This window comes from Vanellus vanellus (genome assembly GCF_965231255.1).
Source record: "Vanellus vanellus genome assembly, chromosome: Z".
NCBI lineage: Eukaryota > Metazoa > Chordata > Aves > Charadriiformes > Charadriidae > Vanellus > Vanellus vanellus.
The window spans coordinates 62,312,359-62,339,887 of record NC_138908.1 but is presented as its reverse complement, the minus strand read 5'-3'; the positions used below and the strand labels follow the sequence as shown (position 1 = coordinate 62,339,887).

The 27,529-nt window shown below is 37.4% G+C and overlaps 1 protein-coding gene across 1 annotated transcript in view; it reads left to right on the top strand.

Annotated features, from left to right (window-relative positions):
• AP3B1 (adaptor related protein complex 3 subunit beta 1) overlaps positions 1 to 17,569 on the top strand; it is a 165,135-nt gene extending 147,566 nt beyond the window's left edge. The window contains exons 26-27 of the mRNA XM_082497703.1: positions 4,103 to 4,241; positions 16,823 to 17,569. Coding sequence (XP_082353829.1) covers positions 4,103 to 4,241; positions 16,823 to 16,976 — 293 coding nt within the window. The 3' untranslated portion in view covers positions 16,977 to 17,569. The remainder of the gene's footprint in view (positions 1 to 4,102; positions 4,242 to 16,822) is intronic.
• The last annotated feature ends 9,960 nt before the right edge of the window (positions 17,570 to 27,529 follow it).

The window sequence follows — 27,529 nt, the reverse complement described above, 5'->3', positions numbered from 1 at the left end:
TACCCACCCCCTGCTTTTATATTTGCTTGCTTTGTGATATTTTGATAGAGTTTTTGTATGTTTTACTGTGACTGAGGGCTTTTTTTCCTCCTGACTGGCCATACAGAACCACGAGCACATAGAAGAAGTGTACTTGGAGAATAGCTGTGGTCCTCTGTGGAGTTGTTGCCAAAATTCCTTTTTCTTCTGCCATTTTACTTCTATGGTTGTTGATTATTTGTCTGAATAAATCTGGCAGCTGTTTGCTATGTTTAATAGAGCAGAAAGGCTACTCTGAATAAAGCTATTTGAAAATTTGTTTATATGAAGTATTTGTAAATCCATGAAGGTCTCTTGGCATTTCTGTATCGCTCTCTCTGTCTTCCTGAATTCATTCTTTGATGCAGGACTTGACGCTGGCAAATTTACCACAGGTTTAAAAACCTTTTCTATTGCATCTTTTTTCTTAAAGATATCAGCTGTTTCAGAATATTCATGGTAATAGAAGTCTCAGTTCTAAATTTTACATAAGTATTTATTACAAAGATCTAGGAGCAGCTAGCATTTGGGGAGAATTACTATGTGATCTTGCTAAATGAAAAATCCAGATTACAATAATAAATGCAGGGCAATTTAGAAGTTGGTATATATTATTCTATTTTGTGTTTAACTTTGATTTGTTTGTATTCTCCAAATGAATCTGATTTATATAACTTATTTTTCACTTGTCATGTTTTTTCTTTTTCTTTTTTTTTTTTTGTTTTTGTACATAAGATGTTTCAAGTCTTGTACCTGGAGATGCCTTATTTTATTTGCAACCAAAACAAATAGGTAAAAACTAGTGAAGGAGTGAGGAGAATATTAGAAGTGCAATATTATATTGGGGGAGAATGAGAATATGTATGGGTTTTAAAGATTTTTACATCTAAATTGCATGTGTAACCTAATAAGAATGCTAAAGAGGAAATAGCCAGTATTATACTGCTATGTAGAAGACAATTCATTGCTAAACATCTTTACTCAATTACGCTCTGCTGTGTTGCATTGTCTGTTACATTTGTATATGTCCATTTTCTTCCTGATGGCATAAGGAGAGGGAAACAGACAGGTTATTGAATATTCATAGCTGTGAAGGTTATCTAGTGGTAGCGGTAGAACCTTGAAAGCTGGATTTATCCACATGCTGCGCATGAAACGCTTAGACTGGCTAACCGTCTTCCCCTTCCCTTCCCTCCTGAGCTGGGGAATCCTCCGGTGAGGTAATTCCCCAGAGCAGCAGCTGAGTTAGTGGTTGATGTTGTAGTTGACAATTTGGAAGCAGTGGATAAAAATGGTATTGCCAAACTACTCTTTACCTTTGTGGTTAAATATTTTTACTGACCTTCAGGTCTCAGGATTTCATACCCTGTTTTACATCACATCCCCATGAAAAGTCTGGTTTCTGTAGCAGGAATTCTACATGAGTGAGACATGTACTGTTGGGTTCTCTGTGTACAAATTTTTACTTGTCTGCTGTTTTTAAAAATCAGTAGCAAAACTCCCCTTTCCTTAGTTCAGCATAGGACTAGTCTCGTAGCTAACATACCTTGTTGCCTACCACTGTAACTTTTCCAAATTCATTTCCTTTTATTATTAAAAATGTGTACAGTTATTTCATTGTATCAGTTAGTTAACCCAGATTAATTGCTGCTCTGTGATCTGACTAGAGTTTTCTTAAATTCTCATGTTTCAAGCAGTGTTAAATTTGGCATGCGATTGTTATAGCTGGATACTAATCAGAATTTTTATGAAAGTGTTTTTAAAATAGCCAGTTAAAACTACGTTAAGTGTAAAGACTATTTTTTTTCCCTTACGGATATGTTTTAAAATAATTTTGTCATTTTTTAAAAAAAGTATATACCTGATTCACATTAAAAAAATAAAAACAAACAAACAAAAAACAAAACCCAAACACCTTGGTTAAGTAAACAAATTGTTTACCTAATTTTATTAAGATTTATATATCCAACTTGTTTTCCTAACAAGCAAGATGCTAATTCTTTAAATGGTTGGACATTTACTATTTTCTGGCCCTTGACTACCACGAGCAATCATATTTGATGCCCCTTAATTAGAGCACCCTTTTTTCTTTCCAGGTTCTTTTCCACCTCAGCAATCGAGACAATACATTTGCTTACCATGCTGCTCTCCTAAGTGTTCTTTTGCATGTAAATTAATCTTGATTCAGTTTACACTGTCATGCTGAGTGGTACAAATTGCCTATAACAATAAAACAGCATGAGTTAAAAATAAAGGGGGGTGAAAAGGCAGATTGAATGTGTGCCTTACTTGATAGGATGTTACTTTGCTTTATGCCAATACATTAGTCGACGATAATGAATCTTCTGTTCTGAAAAGCATGGTTTAGTTGATTTTTTTAATTTTACTTCAATGGAGCAGTACCTTGTCTTTTATAGAACAAGTTAGACAAACCATTAATGACAAGAGTGTTAAGGTTAAATATGAAGCAATGCATTCACTTCTCTGAGTGCTATCCATCTTTCCATTTACAGGAGCTTGACAAAAGTACTGGCTTTGTACAACATTTCCTTTAATTACATGCTGCGGGAAACAGGCTTTTAACATAAACATAGTTGCATTCATTTATTCAGCATTTGCTCTTCAATAGAGCTTAATGGAGAAGGTTTAAATCCTAAATGAGTACACACATCTCTCAGCAGTGTTATGTCAGTCCCTGTGCTCTGCTTAAAAGCAGTTTTAGTCTGCGTATGTAGTTTTTAAAGCTTTTGCCTAATAGTGAAGTTAAACAATTTGAAACAGAATGTTCTATTCCCAAGATAAAGCTGATCTTTATAGAAGTTGCATGCTTATTTTTGTTCTCTTCGAGAGCAGATCATGTTCAAAAATATCCCGTTATTTACTTATGAGCTGTTCCATTTTTTAAATATTTCCTTTTTTAAATATTTCTTCTTCTAAATATTTTTTAATATTTCTTATTTTGTGACAGCAGCTAATGCACATTCTACTGCATTAAAATGTTTGATTTATTTTTTAATTGCTCTATTAAACATCTTAGTGCCATTTGCTCGGGGTTTGAACTGTATGTACAGCCCTAAAATATTAGCCTTTTGAGACTTTTGCATTGTTTTTGTTGTTAATGTTATTGTGGATTGCAGATGCTTCATATTTCTGCCTAAAGTACTGTGCTCCATTGTTTGTCTGCATTTCCAGCTTCTAAACATAGTGTAAAAATACACACATAATGTTAAGTTATAGTTACTGTTGGGTTTTAATGATTTGCCAGACACTCATGTTGATTCTTCTAAACAATGCATGTTGACAGAGGAGAAAAGTGGGTTTTTTTTGTTAAAATGACCTTGAACAACATTTCCTTCTTTACATTTTTTTGTCATATGTTTGGATATAATCTTGACATTTCTTTTCCATTTTGTAGTGATATTCGAATTATTTTAATCAAATAGTTTATCATGACATGTTAGAGATGGATACTAACTGAATTTCCCAGTTTCTAATGTTAAGACTTTATCTTCATGAATTACATTGAACCAATGACTACTATCTGAATTTCAAGATTATTTTTAGTGATTGGATATGAAATTATAATTAAATGCAGTAGCTTTATGATTGAAAGATTAGAAGGTGTCTTTGAATATGGTCTTATTTAAGCTGGATTTTTCAAAATTAGTCTTACTTAATATTTCATCTCTGTGAATACATTCTTCTTTTAAGTTGTGCTTTTTGTATACGGTCATACTTGAGCTGGACTTTTCCAAATCAGTCTTACTTAATATTTACTTTTTGTGTTTACGTTCTTCTTTTAAGTTATGCTTTTTGTAAAAAAGGACCATCTTGGTTTCACAGTTGCATTAGTATCACATGTAACACTGTTCAGTTATTAGTAATTTGTTTCTAATAATAGGGCATTGCAAGTAATACATTAAGCTAATGTAATTATATAATTTCTTATAAAATTGTTTTCTTGACGAATGATTTAACTTCTAATGCAAATGTATTTTTTTGTTTGGAAGTCTCTTATTTTGGTTATATGCTTAATAAGCGAGCAAATCTTAAAGTACTCATAATGAAATACTTAATGTTTCAGGGATGCTGACAGGAATGAATGAGACATCTGCTACAATAGCTGTTGCTCCACAGAACTCTACTAGACTTGTAATAATTGAGAGGGTAGTGAAGGCAGCAAACCTGGGTGTAGTCCCTTCTGGTCAAGATAACATACACAGGTAAGATTACACGTCATTCATAGTGGAACCATCTTTTAATATGAATTTGTTAGTTCCAAATTAATGAACATTTAATAATATTAGGGAAAATTTTATTATCCACCCCCTTAACAGATAAGGTACCCAGTTATACTGTAAAATACAAGCCTAAGCAGATGTTAATTTGAGTGTAAGAACTCCTCAACTCTTTGCATATATAGAGAATAATCAACTATCTAGACTTTACTGTACACAATTAGAGGGAATTGTCCTTTCCTGGGTTTGTTTCAAAGGGAAAAGGTAGGCTTTTAAAGCACACTACTTTCAAGAGCATCTATATGGTTTTTTAACTTTTTTTTCTGTTTCCAAAAGTAAGTGGCCTTATTCAGGTTTATCATCTGTGAGAAGCAGCTTGTTTTTTCCGACATTAATTTTTGACCTACAATATCCAGCTAAACCTAGAACCCTTTTTTTTTTCAGTTGGATGAAGATCTTTTAAAATGCAGATTGAACATTAAATTGAACATTTCCTTGTCCTTCCTATATATATGCAAGAAGGAAAAACAATGATCAACCAAAGAAAGTTGTTGGCCCTGCCTAAATTCCAGATGTTATTTGTAGATCAATCCATTTAATCCAAAATCTGTGGTACAGAATGTTAGTGATATTGATATGATTGTTGGTTAATGACAGCTTTTAGTGTGATTGACTCAAAATATTTGTCCCATGAATTTATACAGCTTCTCACAGGACCAAATAGGAAAATTGCCATGTGTGGAAAACTGAGTGGAAACAAATAATAACAGCAAGACATAACTGGAAGCTGTTAACCTGGTCTTAGAATAAGAAAATGCATACATCTCTCCTGGCATCTACTAAAACTGTTCCAGAGTGTGAATTATCTCTTTAGCTCCCTGAATTTTGCTATTTCAATAAGACCAAAGTACCTCCTTTTAAAGCCAAGAACAATGTTTTTCTTTGAAATTTTGCTGACCGAGATGGCCATTTGGAATGGTGAGAACCTGTAGCCTACACAGCACCAGTAACCTGATATTTCTCTTTGTTGGATTTAGTCTTTTTTGCATCACTGGGCATTGGTATTGCATTGCATTAACATTAACCCAGCTGGATTTTCCTATGTATTTGATACGGTCAATGATAAAATTCTGTTTCACCATAAAAACATGGTACAGCTAGTGCGATTGCACTGAAATGATTGTCACTATTGACACCTGCTCCTCCATGAAAGAGTCCTCATTTGTTGCATCCCTGAGGGATCTATACAGCCTGTGTTCTCAACATCAATTCAAAGACTAGGTGATAGTGTCAATCAAGAGAGACTGAAGTGTCTGCGGTATACAGGTGTTCTCCATCTTTACTCTATCCATCACATGAGACTTATCGCATAGGGATGGATTGTTTTGGGACTGAGTCTCAAAAAATCTCCCTAAAATAATAGCTTAGTTTGTAGCTCAGCCACACGTTTTCTGGTTGTGGGTATGTTTCTAATTTGATCTTGCTTTCTCTTGCTCTCTCTTTTTTTTTTTTTTTTAAAGGAGGTTTTCCACAAAACAGAGTCTATGACCAACAGTAAATAAATTGGAGATGTGCTTCCTGTTGGGTACACTCCTTCAGAAACAGTGGTTGAAGGCATGTTCTTCTTGGGCTGAAGTATTCACAGTGCTTTAAAGCATCCTGAAATCTTTTCTATTTTTTTGTTCAAAATAGAATACATTCAGTCTGCCACAGTAGTTACAGAATAGTTTTTATTTATTATGTCCATCAGCCAAAAAAAATGTTTAAAACAACTAAATGGCCTACCAGAAATGCCCAGCAATGATAAGCATTTGGAAAATAACCCTTCATTTGCTTCACTGTAAGTAACTGGCGTTCACAGATACTATGTAGTCATAATTGCACCTAGTTTTACTGAGAACAGGAATGGAAACATTACCTAATTGATACTGTGTGAACCTGTTCATCTTTTAAACAGCACTACATTATCATTAGAGTAAATCCTACATTTAGATGAATGAATATTTGTGATAAATATTAGATAATGAATACTTTCAAAACTCTGAAACAAATGGCCAAAATATTTTTTTATATATATGTAAAAGGTATACATACATTTGGATTAAATCAACTCTGCCATGAGAGTAAACAAAAATGGACTCTCTTCTTGCAAAGTCTCACAGATGCAAGAAGTGTGCCATGTTTTATTTATATGACACATAAACCATTTCAGGGTGAGAAATGGTCACCTTTTACCTTGACAAAGCAGTTATGGATTCAATAAAAATGTGTTCAAAGTGATTTTTTTTTTCTTTTCTTATAGTATTGTTGTTTGTTTGTTTTATTGCAAGCAGTATTTGGGGAAAAAAATTAGGTACAAGAACTTACTTCAGGTTGTCATGCTATTCTGTGAGGACTACTTGAGTTCACTTCTTGGAAGTCCTTAGTACATACCCTTTTACACAGGAAAAGTAGTACTATTTTTAAACCGACGTTCTGCACTGTGCAGCATAAATTATATTAACCTCTTAGTTGGTTATCCCCAACTTGATTATTGCTACTTAATGACGGCTAATGCCAAGAAATTTATATTGCCTGGTAATGCAATATACTTATTCAAAATGAAATTGTATAGTTTAATACAAGTGTGTCTAATGGACACGAACAGGTGCGTGTTTCTTGGTTTTTTTCAGTCTAAACGTATTTGCAGTCATGACAAAGATGATGTCATGCTGGTGGGACCCAATTACTGCTCCTTAAGTTGATAACCCTGTGTAGGATTGGGTTTTTGCACCAAGTAAAAACACTTAAAAATGGAAAATATGATGAAGATTTGGAAATAAATACTTGAAACAAATATCAGGATAGCATGCAGTCACCAATGAAAAATAAGTGCAAACATGCCAAATACATCAGCTATATATCAGTCCATATCACGGTACAGCAACACTGTATTACATGTAATTTTTTCTCTTTACCATATGACTACTGAATTTTTATATTTACTTGAAATGTAATAATTTAACTGTTAACTGAGTGTAGAACAAAATGCCAGATAATACAGTTGATTCTGTTGTAAATTCTCTTTTCTGACCTGTTTCATTTCAAGTGATAGCCGCAAAAATTTTCAATAGTGAATATATATACCAGAACACAAAGGTGCATATTTATATTCATATATTTGCAAAATACATTTGCTGTACTATTTTATTTCCTTAAGTGTAGTTGCCTGCTCTTCAAATGAGTTTATGCAAGCTATTAGATTACTGGGCCTTGTAGGGCTGCATATGGTGCATTCTCACGTTCTTAGTAGGATTTAACTATTTTATGTGTTGATCTCTCTTGCTATTGTTATCAAGGGGAAACATTATTTCAATTTTAAAGGCTTCTACTGAAAACAAGAATGTGAAATGCATTTCAAAAGAGATTTTTTTTGAGGAGGAAATGCAGTTTCTCCTTAAATATGAAAACTTTAGAAAAAGATATGTGTTATTTTTCTTAAAATATTATTTCACAGGACTGATTAGGGTAAATCTTGCAATGTGCATAGCTCTTTCAATGTTCGTGAGAACTGTTGTTTGTTAAAAATACTTTAAGAAATGAAGGGTTGAAAGTGGGAGGAGGAGTGCATAGATGTTGGCAAAGTGATTTCAAAAAGAATCAGCTAAGGCACCAATCTTCTGTCTTGTGATTCAGACCACATCTGTGGGCATCATTTCAATAGCTAAAGACAAAGATGTTTAAAGAAAAGTATTTTCTCCTGCAGGGGATTAAATCAGTCTGAAAAACTACAATTAGGGACCACGTACTTTTCAGTTGAAGCATGTCTGCTGTTTGTTGTCAGTGGGGGCAGTCTCCCAAGAATTTTTCCATCTTCAAGATAAAAGGATACATAATTGAGGACATTTATTCCTTCAAAGTTGATTCTTCTATGGATCATCACTTCAGCTCCCTGTCTCTACTTGGGCAATAACATCCGTTGCTTTATATATAGAATCATAGAATGGTTAGAGTTGGAAGGGACCTTAAAGGTCATCTAGGCTGTTCTCTTCTATTTCAAAATGTGATGAGACGAAGACACTCTTCAACCCAAGATTTTCAGTAATTTTCTTCTTAACCAACATGAGCATTATTTATCCAGAAATGCCCTTCATGCTAGTGTTACTTTCAAGATGCATTGCTTATTCCTCTTAGATGAATATTCTAAAAGTTCCTCAGGTCTCTTCCTCCTTTATTCATTTTCAGCTCCATAACCTGCTACCGGGTTAGGTAATCTTCATTTTCTTTGCTTTGAATATAGCAAGAGACAACAGATAGTGATAGAATGAAAAGACTAGTTGCAGACTTCACTTTAATCTTAGAAAGACTTGAATGCTCTTATCATCCTCTTGAAAGTGTCAAAATATTGTCTACTATTACGTAAGGTTCTCTGCTTGAAGGAGAGACATTTCAGGATAAATTGGCTTAGAAAGAAAATAATGAAAATACCCATAAAAGCATTTCTTTCCACTACCTACAAAATATGGTGCAAAAGCTTTTAATATGTTGGCAGTCATGAGCTGGATTTGCTTCTTCACTTTCACTTTGTTTTATGCTTGTGTGATTCCATTGATGTCTAGAATATAATATGTGGTGGGACGGAGAATCAGGCCATCTTGACCTGCCTACCTCTCTGCCTTCCACTTCCTGAAGCATTTTTTTAAACAGGATGCACTGTACTCTAGTAGATTATTTCCCTTAATGACCATGGCTCTACAAAATGATGCAAGGTAGAGCACCTTTTCCACATTTTTCATTTTTGAAGACTTTGCTTGCACATTGCCCAATCAGTCAGTGAGATAAAAGTCTGAACCCATCAGGGTAGATATGAAGAATGAATTTTAGTCAACCTCAACTCATTTAATAGTCTATTGAACTAGTCTGTTGCTGTTGTTATATTTTGGAAGGAATTCACAATTAGCAACAGGAGATAGTTGGGTTAGAAAGTGAGCATGGTGTCATCTACATATCTCTATTCTGCAGATCATCAGGATGGCCTTAACCATTGACCAGCACTCCAAGACACATGACAGCATTAATTTCACTCCTCTAATTTGAGATGGTCAAGTCTGTAATTTCAACAACCCAATATGGGACAATCTGAGGTTTTGGAGAAAATTTAACCTCAGTTTCTTTCAACACTGAAGCTTTAATCTGCTTCAGAACAGCCATTTCACATTTTGAAATAATGTTTAATGTCCTTCTCCCTTACAGTCATGAAAGTGGTCATTCTAATAGCCATCCTCTTTCTAGAGATCACCAGAAGTTGCAGAGGGAGGATTTTCATCTCTTAGCGTGTTGTCATAGTAGACACCTGAATTAGCAGCAAACAAGCTAGCTTTTAAACAAACAGCACTTGTGCTCATTGCTGGAGCAAGTCTAACTAGCACAAGCACAGCATTGCATGCAGTGACTATGCTGCTTCTGGGACCTATATTTTTAAGGACACTTGACTGCACTGTATCGATATGCCAGTTTGTTCAGAGCTTGCAGTGTGTGTAGTACATCATTGTTTAGTGTACCCGTGACCTATGTGATTTTTGTGAATAAGCAAGTATTGAACAAGGTGTAAAGTATCTTCTACCTGTCTTTTGGAGGCTTGTGTTATTATCCTTTAGCAAAATCAAAAACATACTGTGTAAATCTTGTAATACAACAGTAAGCACACTGCAATGGATGAGCATTGAAATCCTGGAGAACGTAAAAGCAACTAGACCCAATATAGAAACTTGCATAAAATGCTTAAAAAACAGAAATACAAGGAACAACACTTGTTTTTCACTAGCCTTTATTTCCCACCCCATACATCAGCCTGACAATCTGGTTGTATTCACCCCTTTTTATCATTTTGCAACCTGTCATGTCCCATTTATAGTATATTGGCAGACTGATTCTCAAAGGAAAGAGGGTTTTGTTTACAGACAATTTTGATTATCAGAGAATGGCATGCTTAGTAATCAGTTATCCTCCCCACATCTTTTTAATCTGGCAACACTTAATGTGGGGAGAAAATGTATGCGATTGTGCATGTATGTAGGTAGGTTTGTATTGAGCAAACCTTCATTTAAAGGGGTCCATCTGGAAAATTCTCTGTGTATGTCATCTTCCAATTCGTGCTACATTTGGAAGAATTCTCAGGCAGAGGGTTGGTGATCAAACCCCATCGTCTTGCCATAACGAACAACTGCATCTGCATCCAGCATGTTAGAAAGGAAGGGCTATCACCCATCTATTGAAGATAAACACAGTGTAGAAATATCTGAGAAATATAAATTGTTTATAGTTATTTAATTTGAATTCTAACATATGTTCTCAGTAGCTGACAAACAGGCCTTATAAATCCAGGAAGACTTTTTTAAGATCTTTTCTGCTCTGTGTGCACACAGAAATCTTTCCTAAGATTTTTTACTAAGCAATTGGCCTGTCAGAGAGCTCAAATGAAGTGAAATCTACCTCTGGCCGTAGCTCCTTTGGCGCAGTTATGTGGACTGTTCTGGTTCTGTGGTTCCTTAGCTGTGGGGCTCAGTCATCTTTTTCTACTCTTCTAGAGAGCTGCAATGAGTAGCTGAGTAAATAAACTTGTAATAGACAACTTGATTTTGCTTCCTAATTTCTCAAGTAGGAATTAATTAGAGAGCTAAATACCCTAGGCAAAACAGTTTCTTTGGTAGCCTCTACCTGTAGGAGACGGAATTTTAAATGGGATAGTGTATCCATGTCTACAGTATTTCAGCCTTTCTTGTAGCCAGAAGTGGTAAACTCTTAATGTTTTCTTGATTTATGACAGAAGTAATTCTAGGTTAAAAAAAAAAAAAAAAAAAAAAAGCCTAGCTAGGCTAACCATTTCTGTTTCGTCAGCCAGGACTAAAAGTCTTGCTGGTTAGTCACTATTCTTAGGTAAATAGCTTTATTCCTACAGAAAATGCAAACTGAAATTTTTAAATTTGAGAGTACTCATTCAGTAGTTCCTACTTAGATATTCCTTAATTTCTTAATCAAATCCTAATGTTCCAAAACCTTGACATTTTATCCCTGCTAACAAAAGTGCCCTGGATATATTAATACAGTTTTCACATATTATCAGCATATAAAGATTTTGATTAAATGCCACAAAATATTTGATCAAGAGAATGCAACATAATTTTAAAGCCCTTAACACTTTAAATACGTTATTGTATTTAAGGAGCTTGCATGTGGATTGCAAAATTTAAAAGTAACTTGAAGAAATTAAATTTGAGCTTAACGTTAAAACTATATGAGTGAGTCATTTTAGATATGAGGTTAATCAAAATAGATTGTTCTAGCTTAGCTTATTTGCTGTCCACTAGAGGACAGCACTGCTTTTGTATCCGAATGCTGTAAAGTGAAAAATATGTGCAGCATTTTCTTTGAAAAACAAACAGGAACCTTCTGAGTCAGTTGTTTAAACAGAAAATATTTAACTCTTAAAAACGCTAACCAAACAGAAGAATATCTTTGATTTGAAAGATCTCTGAGCAAGCTTAATGTTCTAATATATTTCTGTAAGGTAACTTACTTTCTTGAATGAAATAATTACTGCAAATTAAATTTTATAGCCTGTTTTTAAAAATGCACTGTATGTAATTCTCAAATAGTTATCATATTAAATGCCTGATTTTTTAAGAAAAAATAAAAAGAATAGTCTAGATAATAAAACAAAATAGATAGAGTACTACAATTATAATTTTCTAGGTGTGAGGACCAAATATTTTGATTCAAGCTTTTATCTTATTGAACTTTTGGGGAGGAAATATAAATACCTACGTGTAAAAATGCTGAAATTTTTGAACTAAATGTAAAATTAGAGGATGATAAAAAGTTTGTGCAGCATCTTTCTGAACATGTGGAGTAGTGCTTTGTATTGGACTATATGTTCAGAACACTCACTTGCATTCCTGCATTTTTGTTAGAGGTACAGTACAACTGCTCACTGACAACTGAGGAAAAACTCAAAATCTATTTTTGCAATGAAATTAAAAATGGTAACAAATATAGTACAGATTTGATTGCAATTTATTTTAAACTTATTATTTTATTAAACCCAAAAATAGTTAATATTGCAAATAATTACATTATGGTAATAAATTAGGTATTTTGAACAATTTATTCTAAGATAGTGTTAAAATAGTACTGGAAAAAAGAAAACATCAAATTATCATAATATTATTTTTAAGGTAAATATTGATAACATTTTATGATTAATAACCAATGTTAAGCAAGCTTTTTTTCTGAGAGGCTGGAAGCACCATGTTAAGAAAAAGATCCTTTTTTTTGTGCATATATTTCTGCTTATGTTTTAGTATTAAGTTTACTCTATCCCCAAGTCAGAACTAATACATCATAATGCTATTCTGAATACTTTTTTCATGTTCTAAGGCTTACTCTGAGAATGAATACAAGTAATTAGTAATTTAGCTAATTTTTAGACGAAATGTTAATTATAAAGTCGAACTTGTATATAGATAGAATTTATCAGAGTAAGGTAAAGATTCAGAGTACTGAAACTATAAATATTTTTGTTGTCCAATTGATACAGTGAAAGGTACTTCATAGTTCTTCATTCTTATATTTACAAATTGAAGACTAATTCACAGTGGTATTTTTTTTCCCCCCTTTGATTATATTCATTGCATAACTTGATTACACATTTGTCAACTTTGGACTAATTATTTTTCTACAGCTAGGGCAGGGCATTGCATCTTCTGATCGTCTTTCTTACTAATAGGATTCTGTCTGCTTCAGCAGGCAGTAATTGAAGGCTTCATGTACAAGATATAAAGAAAGGGCGGAGAAAAAAAAGTTTTAGCCTCCATGGGCCATTGTCACTGTTTCTGGTAAGCAGTAGAACAGAAAAGGAAGAAAATTTAGCTTGAATAGAAAAATCAAAGAGGAAGAAGAGCACCCGGCAGGAGAGAACGTATGTTTTAGTGCTGTTGAATTATGTGTAACAAACCCTGCTCTGCTGTAAACAAATATCCCAATAGTGAGTGTTCAGGTGTAAATTTAGTTTCTCAAAGGTTGCATTTTAAAGAGCAGATTTTAAGTGATTTACTTTGTTACTGTCTTTTCACTGGCATGGAATATTCATAACCTTTCCCCATAAAAATACCTCTCTTGTATATTGTAGCTATCTTCTGTCTACAAATAAAGGGAAAATAACTGCTAGTCTGTAGTTAGGCTAGTCATCATTACAAAGCCTGTGTTTGGCACATGCTATCACATTTTAGTATCTTATACTCTGTGTTTTCCCTTTATATCAAGAATAAATAAAATATTTCTGTGTAATAATTGTTAACAAATCTTAGATTCATGGAAAGTGGCCAAGAATATGTACTTGATTTTTAACTCTTGAAAGACTGAATGACTTTCTAAAAATATACAGTAACTCATTGATGTTGATTTAAGAGTTTATTTCTTAATATATCTTTCCTTTCCTACTGACAGGTAGTATATTTATGTAAAAATAATCTATGAACTCCTCTTTTTTGCATGTCACATAGCCTCAGAATATTTAACATTCTTTTTAAAGAAAAAATAAATATTTGGAAAACTCAGAACAAGCAAGTATATCTCACATTATTATGTTTCTAATCTGTCTTGATTTTTTTAAATGGGAAAAGTATTAACAGCTGCAAATCTTCCTGAATATTTTTTATGATGTGAAATCAGGTTTAGAATTAATATTATCACAGAAAGAAAATTAGAAAATAACTACAGTGTCGCAGAAACAGACATTTTCAAACTACTAGTAAATATTTGGTTCTGTTTTCTGAAGGGTATTCTCATTTACTGTCTTTTTCTTCATATTCACTGATGCATCCTTTATTGCAACAGAACCATGCTCATAATACCATGTCTTACGTTAAGAGTTGTCCATAAGACAAATTCTTTCTTTCAGACCTACAAACAACCAATTTACAAGCTAAATTTTAATGTACTACAGTGCACTTTCCAAGGCTTATTTCAATCTATGAATTCTGATTGGTTTTATTATCTTTTTGTTGTTGTTTTTTTTTATTCAAATTCTAACCTTTAAGGCAGTATCAACTTTCAGAAAAAGTAAAAAATAATTACTGACCTTGTGTGAAAAATAAAAGTTTCTCACAAAGAATAAATACCTAGTATATAGAGTGATTAATTTTTGCTGCTGAAAGATTTTTCTAATGGCTTTCTGGTCTAAGTATTTAGTTGAGCACAACACACATTTCGGAAAATACACGTGGGCTTATGATAACAGTAACCATATAAAAGCAATAATATGTACTTAGTCAAAGAAACAGCTATTAACCAAATCCTTCAATGATGATGTATTTCAAATATCTAAATAATTAGCAAATCAGTTTTACTGCTACTGTCTTCTAACCAAAAGTCAACTGCTTCCTCCTTTTATAACTGTATTCATTTTCACAGGTCATATAAGCATATTTATGTTATGAATCATCCCTATTTTAAGGGGAAAAATTACTATTTCCAAAGTTCCAAAGCAGTTCTAAACCCATTGTATGGTTGTTCTTCTATAGACCCTTTTTTAATGGTGAAATAAGTCATCCCGTTCTGTTCCAGTTCTTTTCTCACTAAGCGATTCCAGATCGGTGACCATTGATACAAACTGATTAGCCACTGCTAGTTATGCATACTAACACTTTGTGTAAAATTATCCGCATATCAGATCCTTTGCGCCTTGCAAACCACATACAAACTCACGTTTTATTGATTTTACATGTTTTGTTCAGAGGTATGGAAAAGTACTATTGATCCCCTATGTGATTTTGCAAATCCACATGTAAAAATATCAGCGCGAAACTCATCTCTGATGCTTTGGGCCACCTTGGCTTTCACAGAATGCTGACTTTGTATCACTTTCAGGTTTTAATAAAAGAGGGTAAAATCAAGCCTCGGGGCTATGAAACACAGCAGGAGTGCCAACTACCAACCTATTTATGTGCATACTCAGGCATAATCTGCTTCTGTGTTGTCCCAAGACACAACTGTTAAGTAAATAAAGTGACTAATAAGACTATTGTTTCTATAATTATCTCCCTGTCAAAATCAACAAGAGAAATAGTGATCTTTTACATCACAGTGCGAATAGATGAAATCATTGATATAACTAGCTAAGTAGCTAATTTTTATAGTAGTAACGTTGTTTTAGAACCTCCTATTAACGGGAGAGGTCTTTGAATGTATCTATAATCCGGACAAAAGAAATAGATTGACCTGTGATGGGTGACATTAGAGAAGTGCCCCATGTTTAATTAGTATAATGTGTTACGAGATTTTGATATGCTTAGTTTAAAAAGAAAAAAGACAGAAATTACTTCTCGTTTAAAGAGAACCTGCTTCCTGCTTAAGTGGCTAATATTTTAATTAAGTCTGGAGTGAAGTTTTTTGAGTATCTCCTGATAAACTCCCTCCTTTATGTTGATGGTAATTAAACAGATCCCCAAGGGCTTGGGTAGGCGCTTTGCAAGGCCCATGCTAATTGTCAAACATGAGACACTGACCAGTTGGTTTGCTCTTGAATAGCCCACAGCGTGCTGTCAGCCCAGCAGTTTGATTTTTCTGTATTGTGAGCTGTTGTCAGGGCTAACTGGGTCCTATTGTGGCTGAAGATGTTGCGCAAATTGAGGCAGATGGCTCTGATTCAGACACGTGTCATTCAGAAAGAGGAGAGGAGATTGGCCCCGCAAAGTGGGGTCAGACGGGGTCACAGACCTGCTCTACACTTGTTAGTGTTTTCAAAAGCCCATGTGCAGCAACTTTGTTGTTGTCAAGTAACCACGGGGAGGAAAGGGGGGGAAGGCAAAAAAAAAAAAAAAAAAAAAAAGCATGGTGTGCTCGGTGTGGAAGATGGAAGACGAGGCTGTTGCCATCCTCTTCCTTCCCCTCTCTTGGGCCTGGCTGTGCATGCAGAATGAATTAACAGGATTGACAGAAGTTCATTGTGCCTAAAATGGCTTTTCAGTCAATTGTGGTGCTTAAAAGGCTAGTTTTGCTTTTAATTCCGTGTAATTAGTGGGTTCTTCATGTCTTGGAATTTAGTTATGGTGCACTAGTCCTAACTTTTGTTTATCTGATTGGTTGCAGGTTGGTTTGTTGGTTTTTTTTTGTTTTTTTTTTTATTTCCTTTGTAGGGAACTAATGCTAGTTCTCCATGGAAAACTCCATACAGCTGAATTCAAGTTGCTGGTGTGCACAAGTATTGCAGATGAACTGAAGAATCGGAATTTACATAAAAATTTTATTTAAATAGACTCTAGTTTGTACTATTAAATACACAATTTTGCATCATACTTTTTTGTCCTTCTTAAATGCAAAAATATTTACACAATACTGAACAAATTATTTCTGCGGAATTTATGGAGGTTTTTATGGTTTATCCCCTGAAATGCATTAATGAAATTGGAGGCATTTCATTATATTTGAGCTCATTTAACTTTTGCAGAAAGAAATATTAGCAGTCTTTGACCTTAAGATCCTCTGTGATTTTTTTTCTTTTTATTTTTTATTTTTCATTCCCCCTCCAGGTTTGCAGCTAAGACTGTGCACAGTGGGTCACTGATGCTAGTCACAGTGGAGCTGAAGGAGAGCTCTACAGCACAGCTCATCATAAACACCGAGAAAACAGTGATTGGTTCTGTTCTGCTGCGGGAGCTGAAGCCTGTCCTGTCCCAGGGGTAACCTGCTTACATCTGGACTTCAGAATCTGGCACACAACAAAAGTGCCTGGCATCCACTACTGCTGCCTTTCATTTATAATAATAGCCCTTCCATCTGGCAGTGGGGGAAGAATACACTCTTGACATTCTTGTCTTCTGCTTTAGAATGCTAGTGTGTATCTATCATGTATGCAAGTCCTTTCCTTTTCTGCTTGCTAACCAAAGAACATATATTTTACTGTCAGTTATCTGCATGTATTTCCCATTTGTTCTACCCTGGTCCTTCCCTCTCTGTTCCCTTCCCCCACTACCTTTCTTCCCCATCGGTTTTCCCCACTGTAGTGGACAAATACTAGATAATAAAGTTCAAGGCAAATCATACTGCTTGAAAGCTGAGTTAAAATGGCAGGTAGGTTCTGGCAACAGATACAACAACTACGTGGTTCAGAGAGATTTTGTTGCCTAAGTGTAAAAATACGATAGGTACAGCAAAATGGTGTTTGCTTTCTGGAAATGCTTGTAAACCTGAACTCGTCTATTAAGAATGTTGTTCCTGCCTACTGCCATTTTCTAAACCATTTCTGTTAAGATACCAATAAAGTAGTGCTATGAGCAGAGGCTCCCTCTTTCTTGTTTTGACAGAGAAATGATGATGATCGCCAGTGTTGTAGATAACTGGTTAATTAAAGTAAATACTAACAGGGTTCGACACTACACATGCATCAGCAAACTGTTCTTGTGAAAGTAGCCAGTCTTTGTGCTCCTATTGTAATTTTCTGCTATGCAGTTACATTTTTTTTAATAAACAAAGCAAGTAACTGCCTATTTTCAAATTGTCCCACTCATAAAATACTGATTGAATTATTAGAAATTATTATTATATTAAATGTTTATTAGACTATTGTGGCAAATACTGTCATCTAGCTTAATAAATTATTCACATCTTTGCTTCAAATTTCTATTGTAAACTGAGATTAAAATTTCTCCCACCTGTGCATAAACCAGGCCTGAGGCAAAGAGAAATTCTTAACCGTATCTACTGAGGAGACAGGCATACAGTGTGTGTTGCACCCAGTTTGCTGCCTGTAGCCTGGGTGTCACTGATGCCGACCTTCCCTTCACATTCTGGTTACATGGTAGGACTGAAGATGCTGAGCTTTGTCATTTCATATCAGTTTTCCTCACTTCAGACATGGCTTTTCCTAGTAACTCATGGCTCTGCTACAGATATTTTCATGACCTGGAGAAGATATTTGGATAACTGTACCCTTGCTCTGTCACCAGGACCCTTGCACAGCCCTTTGATGCTAAGTGGAGGTGTTTTGGTTTAGCTTTCTGGAAGACAGGAAATGCTTCATCAGAAATGCTGCATTGTTGCACTCTGGAAAATTCTTCTAAAATCTACTAAAATTTGGTAAAACCAAAGGTAGCTCCAACATGTAGCAGAGTTTATTGGCAAATTCTGAAGAGGGGTTGATTTTTTTAGGTATTCAAGTTGTACTTCTGTGAGAAATGTAGTTCTAGGTTTTGCTAGCACTCAAAATATACTGGTACTTCTCAGATGAAGAAACAGGAGTCTTATGCCCTCAACAGAAATGTACATGTTCTTAATCAACATTTACATTATTTTCTGAAGTCCTAATCCTGCAATAAGTTTTTTCTTAAATATTGTTTTTCAAGTGTGATGTAAAAGTTATTCAAAGAGATGAAAAATTACTCATTGTAGAAAATGCCATCATCTCAGAGAAAATGCAGATTGGTCTAGATGGTATTTGATATTAAGAGTCAGTGAGAAGGTGGTGAGGTAAAGGTGCAGAAATACACTTCCTGAGAAAAGGCTGAACTGCAAAACGTTCAGCCATTTTTGTAAAGGGGAACAGATAGGAATTGTTTCTTGTACCACAGTATAAATCAAGGGAAAGCATACTAATGCTATGTAATTCACACACATTGCTGAGTAATTTCTGCCTCCCTAGAGTACTTCATACACTTCAATAGTGAAGGCCAGAAACGTGTTTCCAAAAACATGTAAGGATATTTGGGGAGCTTCTGGTATAAATTTACATTTTTTACCACTTTGTGACTTGGTCCAGTGGTTCAATAACTCTTGATTCAGGTATCTGGGCTGACAATGTGATTGGAAAATTTATGCTGCCTTCCCCAAATAGTAAATTGGAAAACTTTCTTTAAAGACAGATATTTAAATAGTAAAAGATCTCTGCGTGCAATAAAGCTCCGATCTTCAGGAACCTAAACATGAGCACATGCACCTGTCATATTAATAGTGGAAGTTGCACTCAGTCATACTTCAGCCAGCTAGCAGTAGTTAACAATATTTTCTTGATTTTGCCTTATATCATTTTTATTCACTTTCTTCCATACTTTTCATCATTTATAGAGCCATATTAAAGGTTATTAGGATATGAAGTAGATGACTAGTCTAAATTGCAATCTAGAATTCACTTCAGAGTGATTTGCTTGTACCAAGTGGCAGCAGCTCCTACCTCTGTGGGCAGGCTTTTCAGCAGGAGCTGCACTTTGAGAAGCACCTGGCTTTGGCAAAAATCTAGACCTGGGCAGCCTCGGAACATACCTGCATACACGACTCAGGATGCAGGAGCATGGCTAAAGCATAGTATTGCAGTCCTGGTGAGGTGGGTTTTGCTAAGATGGTTAGGGAATTGTACTGAGGTTTAGTTTAGGGAGTGGTAGGTGAGGGTTAATTACTTAGATAATGAAGGGTTCAAATGCAACAGAACCTGCAGAGACACAGGAAAATCAATAGCAGCTACAAACTGAAATACTTTATCATAAATAGGAAATTTTGGTATAATTTTATTAACTGTTTAATCCACTCACGCCCAAGGTAAGTAAAACTCAGAGAGACTCCGAGATTGTTGTGATCTAGTCAAAGCTTTAAAACCAATGCCACTAATTATGGATTGAAGAATTATGCAACAAGAGCAAGGGCAAACAGGTGAGAAAGTTTCTGTGTAGTGAGAGATCAACAGTTTACCTCATCTTTGCTTCCTGGTTGTTTCAACACACACATATTCCCTCTTGTAAAGAGGAGGAGGGTTTTTTTTCTCTTTTTTCTTTTTTTTTTTTTTAAAAAACTGAACTTTCAAATTCAGTTATTCCAAAATAACTCAAACCATCTGGAAAGAATAGGGTACAGGGAAGTGTTGTTATGTTGCTATGGATGGCAGAATATAAACACAGGCTTGATGCACGACGGTGAAAATAACAATTTTTTTCCCTCTTATTTTCCTTTCACATTTTATGATGCTGTATAAAAGGATAATATATTTTTTTCCCTGCATACTCTGCTTTAATTCTGGTAAGTAATTTCTGAAGAAAAATGGCAAACAGAAATGGGTCTAGAGCTAGGAACAAAATAATGGAAGATATAAATAGAATACCATGTGAAAGGATAGTGGAAATAATGAAAGTGTTTTTAGAGCAGGGACATGATACAGGATATGAAATAATGAATGGCATAGAAAAGATAAATTGGGCTTTCCTGATGATCATTTCTACTAACTCAGGAACAAGGTGGCTTTCTGTAACATTTCTAAAGCAATATATGTAAATTGGAGGAAGAAATTAACTTTTTTTTCCCTGTTTTTAAATACAACATGTACTTAAGCTCTGGTCATCCACTGTCACAAGGTAATATGATGTTTACTAAAAGTGGAAGAAAACTGGAAATGTACATTAGCAAAGGAATATACAGATATGTATTGAATATGATACAAAACCCATAAAAGCTCTAAATCCTCTTCATCTGAAGCTTTGGCTAATTACTGATATTTGGTGATAGGATGAAATCCTTTTGCACACTTTGTTTTGCAATGGTCCATTACCATAATTAGTATTAATTCTTTTTAAAAAATATTCAATTACTGAACTGTCTGGTTTTGCATACAACGTCTTATATGCTTGTTAAAATTAACATAGCACTTAAATTCCCTAACAAGGATTCTGGTAAGCAATGTTCAGGTAAGTTGAATCCTTCCAAGCCCTCATCTGACTTTCAGTGTGTGCATGAAACAGCGTATGAGGATTGGACTCTGTTCCCTTCATTTTCTATCAGTCTGTCTTCCTCCTCTTCTGCATACTTTTGTTTGTTTTATCATAAAGTGTGTGTTCTTACAACATTTGTATGTTATATTAAATGTTTTGTGATGCAGACACCAGGCTTTGCTGTGTTTGCATAGTGTGGTTTCATTGCTGATAGGAGCTTTTGTGCACAACCCCTGATAAAAGCAATGCTTCTGTTCAGGTTATTTTCCTCTTACCTGGTATACTTGTGCTTTATGTAGCACAGTCCAGTGAACCTGTTTGGAAGAGAAAGAGATGGTGAACACCACTGCATTTCCAGTCCCACAGCTGTTTTTTCTTCAGAAGGTATGAGGTGAACTGCTCTTCAGTGGCTGGTAACTCTGAGCCCATGCTGTGACCATACTGCCCCAAATCCGGATCCACTTAAGTCCCTGTGTACATTCTGGTGCATATACACGTATCTTTACAAATAGTGTTATTCTAAACTCCTTTTTCTCATTGTGCACGTGTAAGAGAGGGCAAAAATTAGTTTTGTGGGCTCCACCGCTGCTTTTCCTGTCCTCTCCATGTCCCAGCCCCTTCTCACCCTGATGTTGCGAGCCACCATCCACATCTCCATGCCTTCCTCTGGCTCAACCCAGACCTGTTTTTTCTCCTTGATGGGAAGGATTTAGACTAAGCCTTGCAAAAACAGCTGATGAGTCACCTTGCTCCTTCAAGGAAGAGCAAGAGCTGTCAGTGGGCTCAGGTCCTTGTCTCCCTCCTGCCCTGTAAAAATACTGGTGGACCCTGGGCAGATGGTGGAAAGGTGGTGAAAGGCCACTTCTTGCACCAGCCACGACCAGCAGCCATTCAGCTGCTAGCCATGGCAAATGGCTGTCAGGTGAGGGAGATGGCCAGTAAAAGTGAGGCAGTGGCCTGGTGGTTCCAGCCACCCTGCAGAGCTTCAGCCGTGTCGTGGACCGTGGGACACCCACCAGCTTGGGCTCACAGCACATCCCTGCAGAGCACCTGTAGCAGAGTGGGCAGGGGAGGCACAGGAAGGGCAGGAGCCTTGGGAAAGGCAGCATCAGCTCTTCTCCTTCTGCAACACGTCACATCTGAGCAAAACAGCTGCCCCCCAGCACCACCAGCAGCTGCAGGCTGTCCGTGTTCACAGGGCTCTGAGGCCCAGGCAGCCAGGGAGGCTGGCAGGCAGTAGTAGCCACAGGCACCCCTTGAGTTAAAGCTCCATAGCTGTGGCTGCAGAGGGCAGGTGGGGCGGCCTCTGCTCACCCTGCAGCCACCCAGAGAGGCCTCAGGTGCCAGCAGCTGGCCTGGGTGAAGGAGGGAGGCAGGCGGGCTGGAGGAGAAGCGGCAAAGCCCCCTTCCCCGGGCCACAGAGGCAGGAATTGTGTGGGAAAACGGCCTCCAGAAAGGGCTGCAGCTTTAATTGGGGGGTTTGTAATTAAATCCCAAGCGGAGGGGAGGTGTGGGCTGAGCAGCCTCCTGCTGTCCCCGGGAGGATTTGCCCAGGCGCAGGGCCTCTCTGTGGTGACAGCCTCTGCTCCTGGTGGCCCCCAGCAGACCCATGTGAGTGGGCGCCAGGGCTGCATCTTTACAAGGGGCGGCTGGCTCTGCCCTGGGACACTGCAGACCCCCTCATCTTCTCCTAAGCGGTGCCTGGAGGCTTGTATATAACATACCTTGCTGCAGGGCACAGTTCCCTCTCTTTACAGATGGTCTTTCACATGCAGAATAATTTGATCCCACAGTATTTATTATTTCCTATTACTTCATTTTGGTTTGCCCTGGTTTTGTATATTTGAGTGAGGATGTTTGGGGTTGTTCAGTCTGGAGAAGAGAAGGCTCCGGGGACACCTTATAGCGGCCTTCCTGTACCTAAAGGAAGCCTGCAGGAGAGCTGGGGAGGCACTTTTTACAAGCGCATGTAATGACAGGATGAGGGGGAATGGCCTCAAACTAGAAGAGGGTAGATTTAGAATAGATATTAGGAAGAATTTTTTCACTTTGAGGGTGGTAAGGCACTAGCACAGGTTGCCCAGAGAGGTTGTTGAGGCCCCATCCCTGGAGGTGTTCAAGGCCAGGCTGGATGGGGCTTTGAGCAACCTTGTCTGGGGTGAGATGTCCCTGCCCATGGCAGGGGGTTGGAATTAGATGATCTTCAAGGTCCATTCCAACCCAAACCATTCTATGATTCTATGATTTAGTTGCCCTCTGCGTGTGCACCAGCAATGCACAGCGTACCGGCACTTGCTGAATTTTGTTTGGAAAGTAAATGGTATTCAGTATGACTCTAAAACATCAGTTGTGAGGGAGGTTAAAGAGATGAAAGAATTACCAATTCAGTTATTTTTTTAGACTTTTTTTCCAATTCTGGCAAAAAATAGGTATCAATCCCACTTGGTACCTCAGCTGTCTGTCTTCAAATGTTTGCAGATCAATGCTCTAAAGAAAATCAGCAGGATGATTTGGGTTTAAAGACTTCATAACCTTTTCTGTGAGGCAACAGTATTTTGGTGGGATTTGGGGTTGGTTTTGGTGATCAGTCCATTTCACTGAGGGGGCTTGGAGCGCAGCCCTCCAAACGTTTGGAAGACGGATTACACCCTGGTGAGGCAGATAGGAGCCCCTGCTGTTCTTGCCCTTACCTTCTCAGCACCATGTCATAAAAGCACCAAAGTGGCTTATTTTATCAGGAAAAAAAAAAAAATAATAAAAAGGCACTTTGACACCAGGTCCAAAAGAAACTGTTCTGCTCCAAATGGATCTGCAGGCCTCTGCCAATGCCTGGATTTGGGCAAAGTTAGTTGGTGACTTAGCTTGACGTAATTGAAAGTCATTCTGATTTCTGCACTGTGGTGTAATTGCTTAAAAAAACACGTTATTTGATGATTAAGATTCTGGAGTGAATTGTGTTCTTTTGGGTTCTTGCACTGTTTCTCCATCAGGGACTTGGTTTCAGCGGTGTGCAGCTGCTGGAGTTGATTTACAGTGCTGCGGCTGTGGCTAGTCATAAATAAATCCTCTTATATAGTTGTTATGAACACCTGTTAGATCATCTGTCAGCAAAGCGCTGTTCACATTTATCATGGTGCGGTAGTTATTTTACCTCAATCCATTTCCAACTGACTCGGCCTCCATCACTGGATTACTATTACCACACCATAATCGCTCGTTTCCACTCCATGTTACAACTTGCAGATAAAAGATTTCACTACTTGGCCAAATTTCATAAATAAAGGAGCAGTTCAGTGCAGTAAAAGTTTATTTTTGTCATCATTTGTCACCCCATTATTCTATAAATCAAATGGAATAGCGCTATTGCTAGCTCAGGCGTTGCTGTCAGCCCTAGGCATGGAAATGGTCCGTTTCTTCTTTTTAGATGAGATGACATGTCTTTCAGACTTAACTGGCTTATGGCTTTGTTTCACCCATTTTATTTTATCGCCCCTTCAGAAAAATCCTTGGGGACCGGAGAGACTAAAGGAGTAAAATGGAATCAGAAAACACAGTAAAACATGCTGCTTTAGCTGTGTTATGTACATTTCCCTCCCCCGCAATCATTCATTTACAAACTCCTCCGCAAAAATAATGGATCTGGATATAAACAGCCCCTCAATGCATTCTCTGGCTTTGCGCAGATTTTATCGCTTATGTCAAAACCCTGGGACTGAAAGGGCTCCGGAGAGGGTGCTTCAAAGTCCTGCTAATGCATCTGCTCCTAAATGGACTTCCCACCTGCACAGGGGTGCGTTGTGGGGTTGTGCTTTTCTTTTGAAGGTCTGCACTGCTTACTTGTATTTTGGAGTCTGAACCGTCTAACAATGCCATGCTGCGCCTTGCTACGCAGCTTCACAACCAAACCCCTCAGAATATTACCTGCACCTTCCCAGGCGCAACCTTCACAGAAGTACTTGCTTTTTTGTTTTTCAATGATTTCTTAACTCTAGCTATAAAACCTGTTCCTGGGCCATGCCTTGATTTTTTTGGCTCCTTGTCCATTACAGACGCTTGGGGTTTGCTTGATTTATTGAGAAGTTAGGAGATGGATCTCAGACTAAATTTTGAAGAACGCGATATTCCTTCTTTTAAAAAGAGCTAGATAGGATGATGATAAAGGGATGGAGTAATAGAAAAGGGTTTATAGTTGATATTATACTTCTGAGTTGGTTCTAATTCAAGTTACATTCTTCATAGTCATTATGTAGCTCATAAATTCAATAAAGTGTTTTACTATTACTATAAAAATGACAGGAGGGGGGTTTTATGTTGTAAGTTTCGTTAGTTGCTCTTCCTGTTTTATGTTGAAGTTCTCAGGCCGTTATGTCATTAAAATCCTCGGAGTCTGAAGGGCTCAGGCCCCTCCATGGCTTATTGCTGGTGCAGCGCCTGCTGCGGGGCAAATGTCTGTGTGGTCAGCCTCTGTCACCATCACTTCCTTGTTGATGATGCTTTTTCATTCCATTTTGGCGTTGTTTTTCATTCAGAAGCCCAGTACCTGCCTTTGTGAGGAGAAAAGGGGAGTTTCAGGGTGGCTTTGCCCCTGCTTTGGATTCTGAGCTCTGGCTGTCAGTTCTCACCTGTGGCTGAGCTACTTATGTGTGAAAGCAGCTAAACTCTCATATAGTGGTGAGTCTTGGGTGGTTGTGGGAAGAGTCTGCAGCTAAAGAGGAATGCTGGGCTATAGAAATAAAACGCCTTTGGAGAGTTCACCCTCCCCTTTATCTTCCCAGGAAGACTTGCTGTGACTTTTCTCCAGCCACCTTTGTTGCAAAATTATGAGCTCATCTTGGTTTGAGAGTCTTGTTCAGTTTGGCCATGGGCAAATGACTGCAAACACAGGCTTGTGCATTTGCTGGGAAGGTCTCTAAAGGCAAATCCAGAAGGGTTTTTGCTTTTTCATTGATGGGGGGGATTTTTTTTCTAAGGCACTGTATAATTTCTGTTATTTCTGCTTCATTAGAGGAAAGAAGCATCGAATATCTGACCCTGGAGCCTTTGCTTCCTCCAGATGTTTGCTTTGCACACAAATAATCTGCATGAAAACAGCAACTGCTAATTCAGTGGCCAAAGTGCATCAGGACCCTAATCTAAAACCTCCCAATCCATCCAGCTGTCTGGCATTTGCTATTATAGGGCACCAACAGAGAAATGAGGCTGTGGCTTTATCACTGCACCCTGGGTGACAACTTGATTTTCTGCTTTCACCGCAGGCAGCAGCAGCCCAACATGATGGGGCTGTTAATTTGTGCATTTCATGGTGTCTGTCAGGGGGCCGGGAGAGGAGGGTTTCAGGGGAAGGGAATGGAGCATGTCCCAGCCTCGGAAGCACCTGTCTGCATTGACGGCACAGAGCACTTCTTATTAGCGTGCAGGTCTCTAAATGCAGCCCCAGGATGACAGCCTGGCATTCCCAGCACCCACACAGTGTGACAGGCGCAGGCAGCCGGTCCCATTGTTTGCCCTTGATGAGCATGTCATTAATGGAAATGGAAGAAAGTGAGGGCCACATCAGTATTCAAATAGCCTCCATCCTCTCTGCCATTCAACCGCCTGGCTCAGGCGGCTGCAGATTTCCTTCTGCAGCTCCACTTACACATTTTCACAGATTTATTCCCGTTGCACACAAATCCCCTCCGTGTGGCTCCGGCCCCATGCTCCTGCACTCCCCTCACATGCACAAACATGTTCTTCAGCATCATCTGATCTGCCAAAAATAAAGTGGGTGTTCTCCCCTTCCTCCCTGTTTTGTGAATTGCTAAGGTATCCTTAGCGAATACTTGCTATTTGCAATCCAGGAAGTGGAAGGTGCTATTATTTAAACTTGAAGCATCAAAGAAGGGCCTGATGTATTGTTTGTAATGTTCTTATTTCCTCCCAAGCAACTGTTGATGCTTATCTGAGTGACCTGTTTCTTTATAATAGATTGCAATATATTTGTTTTGGAACATTTCACCTGGTAGGTATGGAGTAAGAGGATTGCAGACAGGAGGGGAAATAACTAAAAATATCTATATTCCTCCTTAATGGCAATCTCACTGGAAGCATCAGTAAAGTCACACTGTTCTCCCTCAAAACCCTCTTTCAAAATTCTCTGCCTTGACAATAGCTGGACCGTGGATACCTGGAGACAAATACTCATCTTTCTGGGCTACACCATCTTAGGCTTTCTGTACGCGTCTGATCTCATGTGCAGTGTGAGCTCTTTGGGGGTGGGCGGTTGTGTTGGTCTTCTGTATTTTTGTGGCATGGACCATGGCAGGATGCGGGTTGATGATTAGTGCTCCTGAGCACACTAGCAAAACAAATAACGCAGTATCATAATTCAGCTGGTATGAAGAATGTGCCTCGAGCACACTGGCATGAGGCCAGATCTTAAATGTATGTTTCTGTGCTTGAGTTTTGTGTTAGTCTGTTTTCGTAATAATATAATTAGTGCTCACAGGGGAGGCTATTGACACTACCACCAGGATCAGTTTGCTCTTTGCAGTATTTCCAAATCGTTCT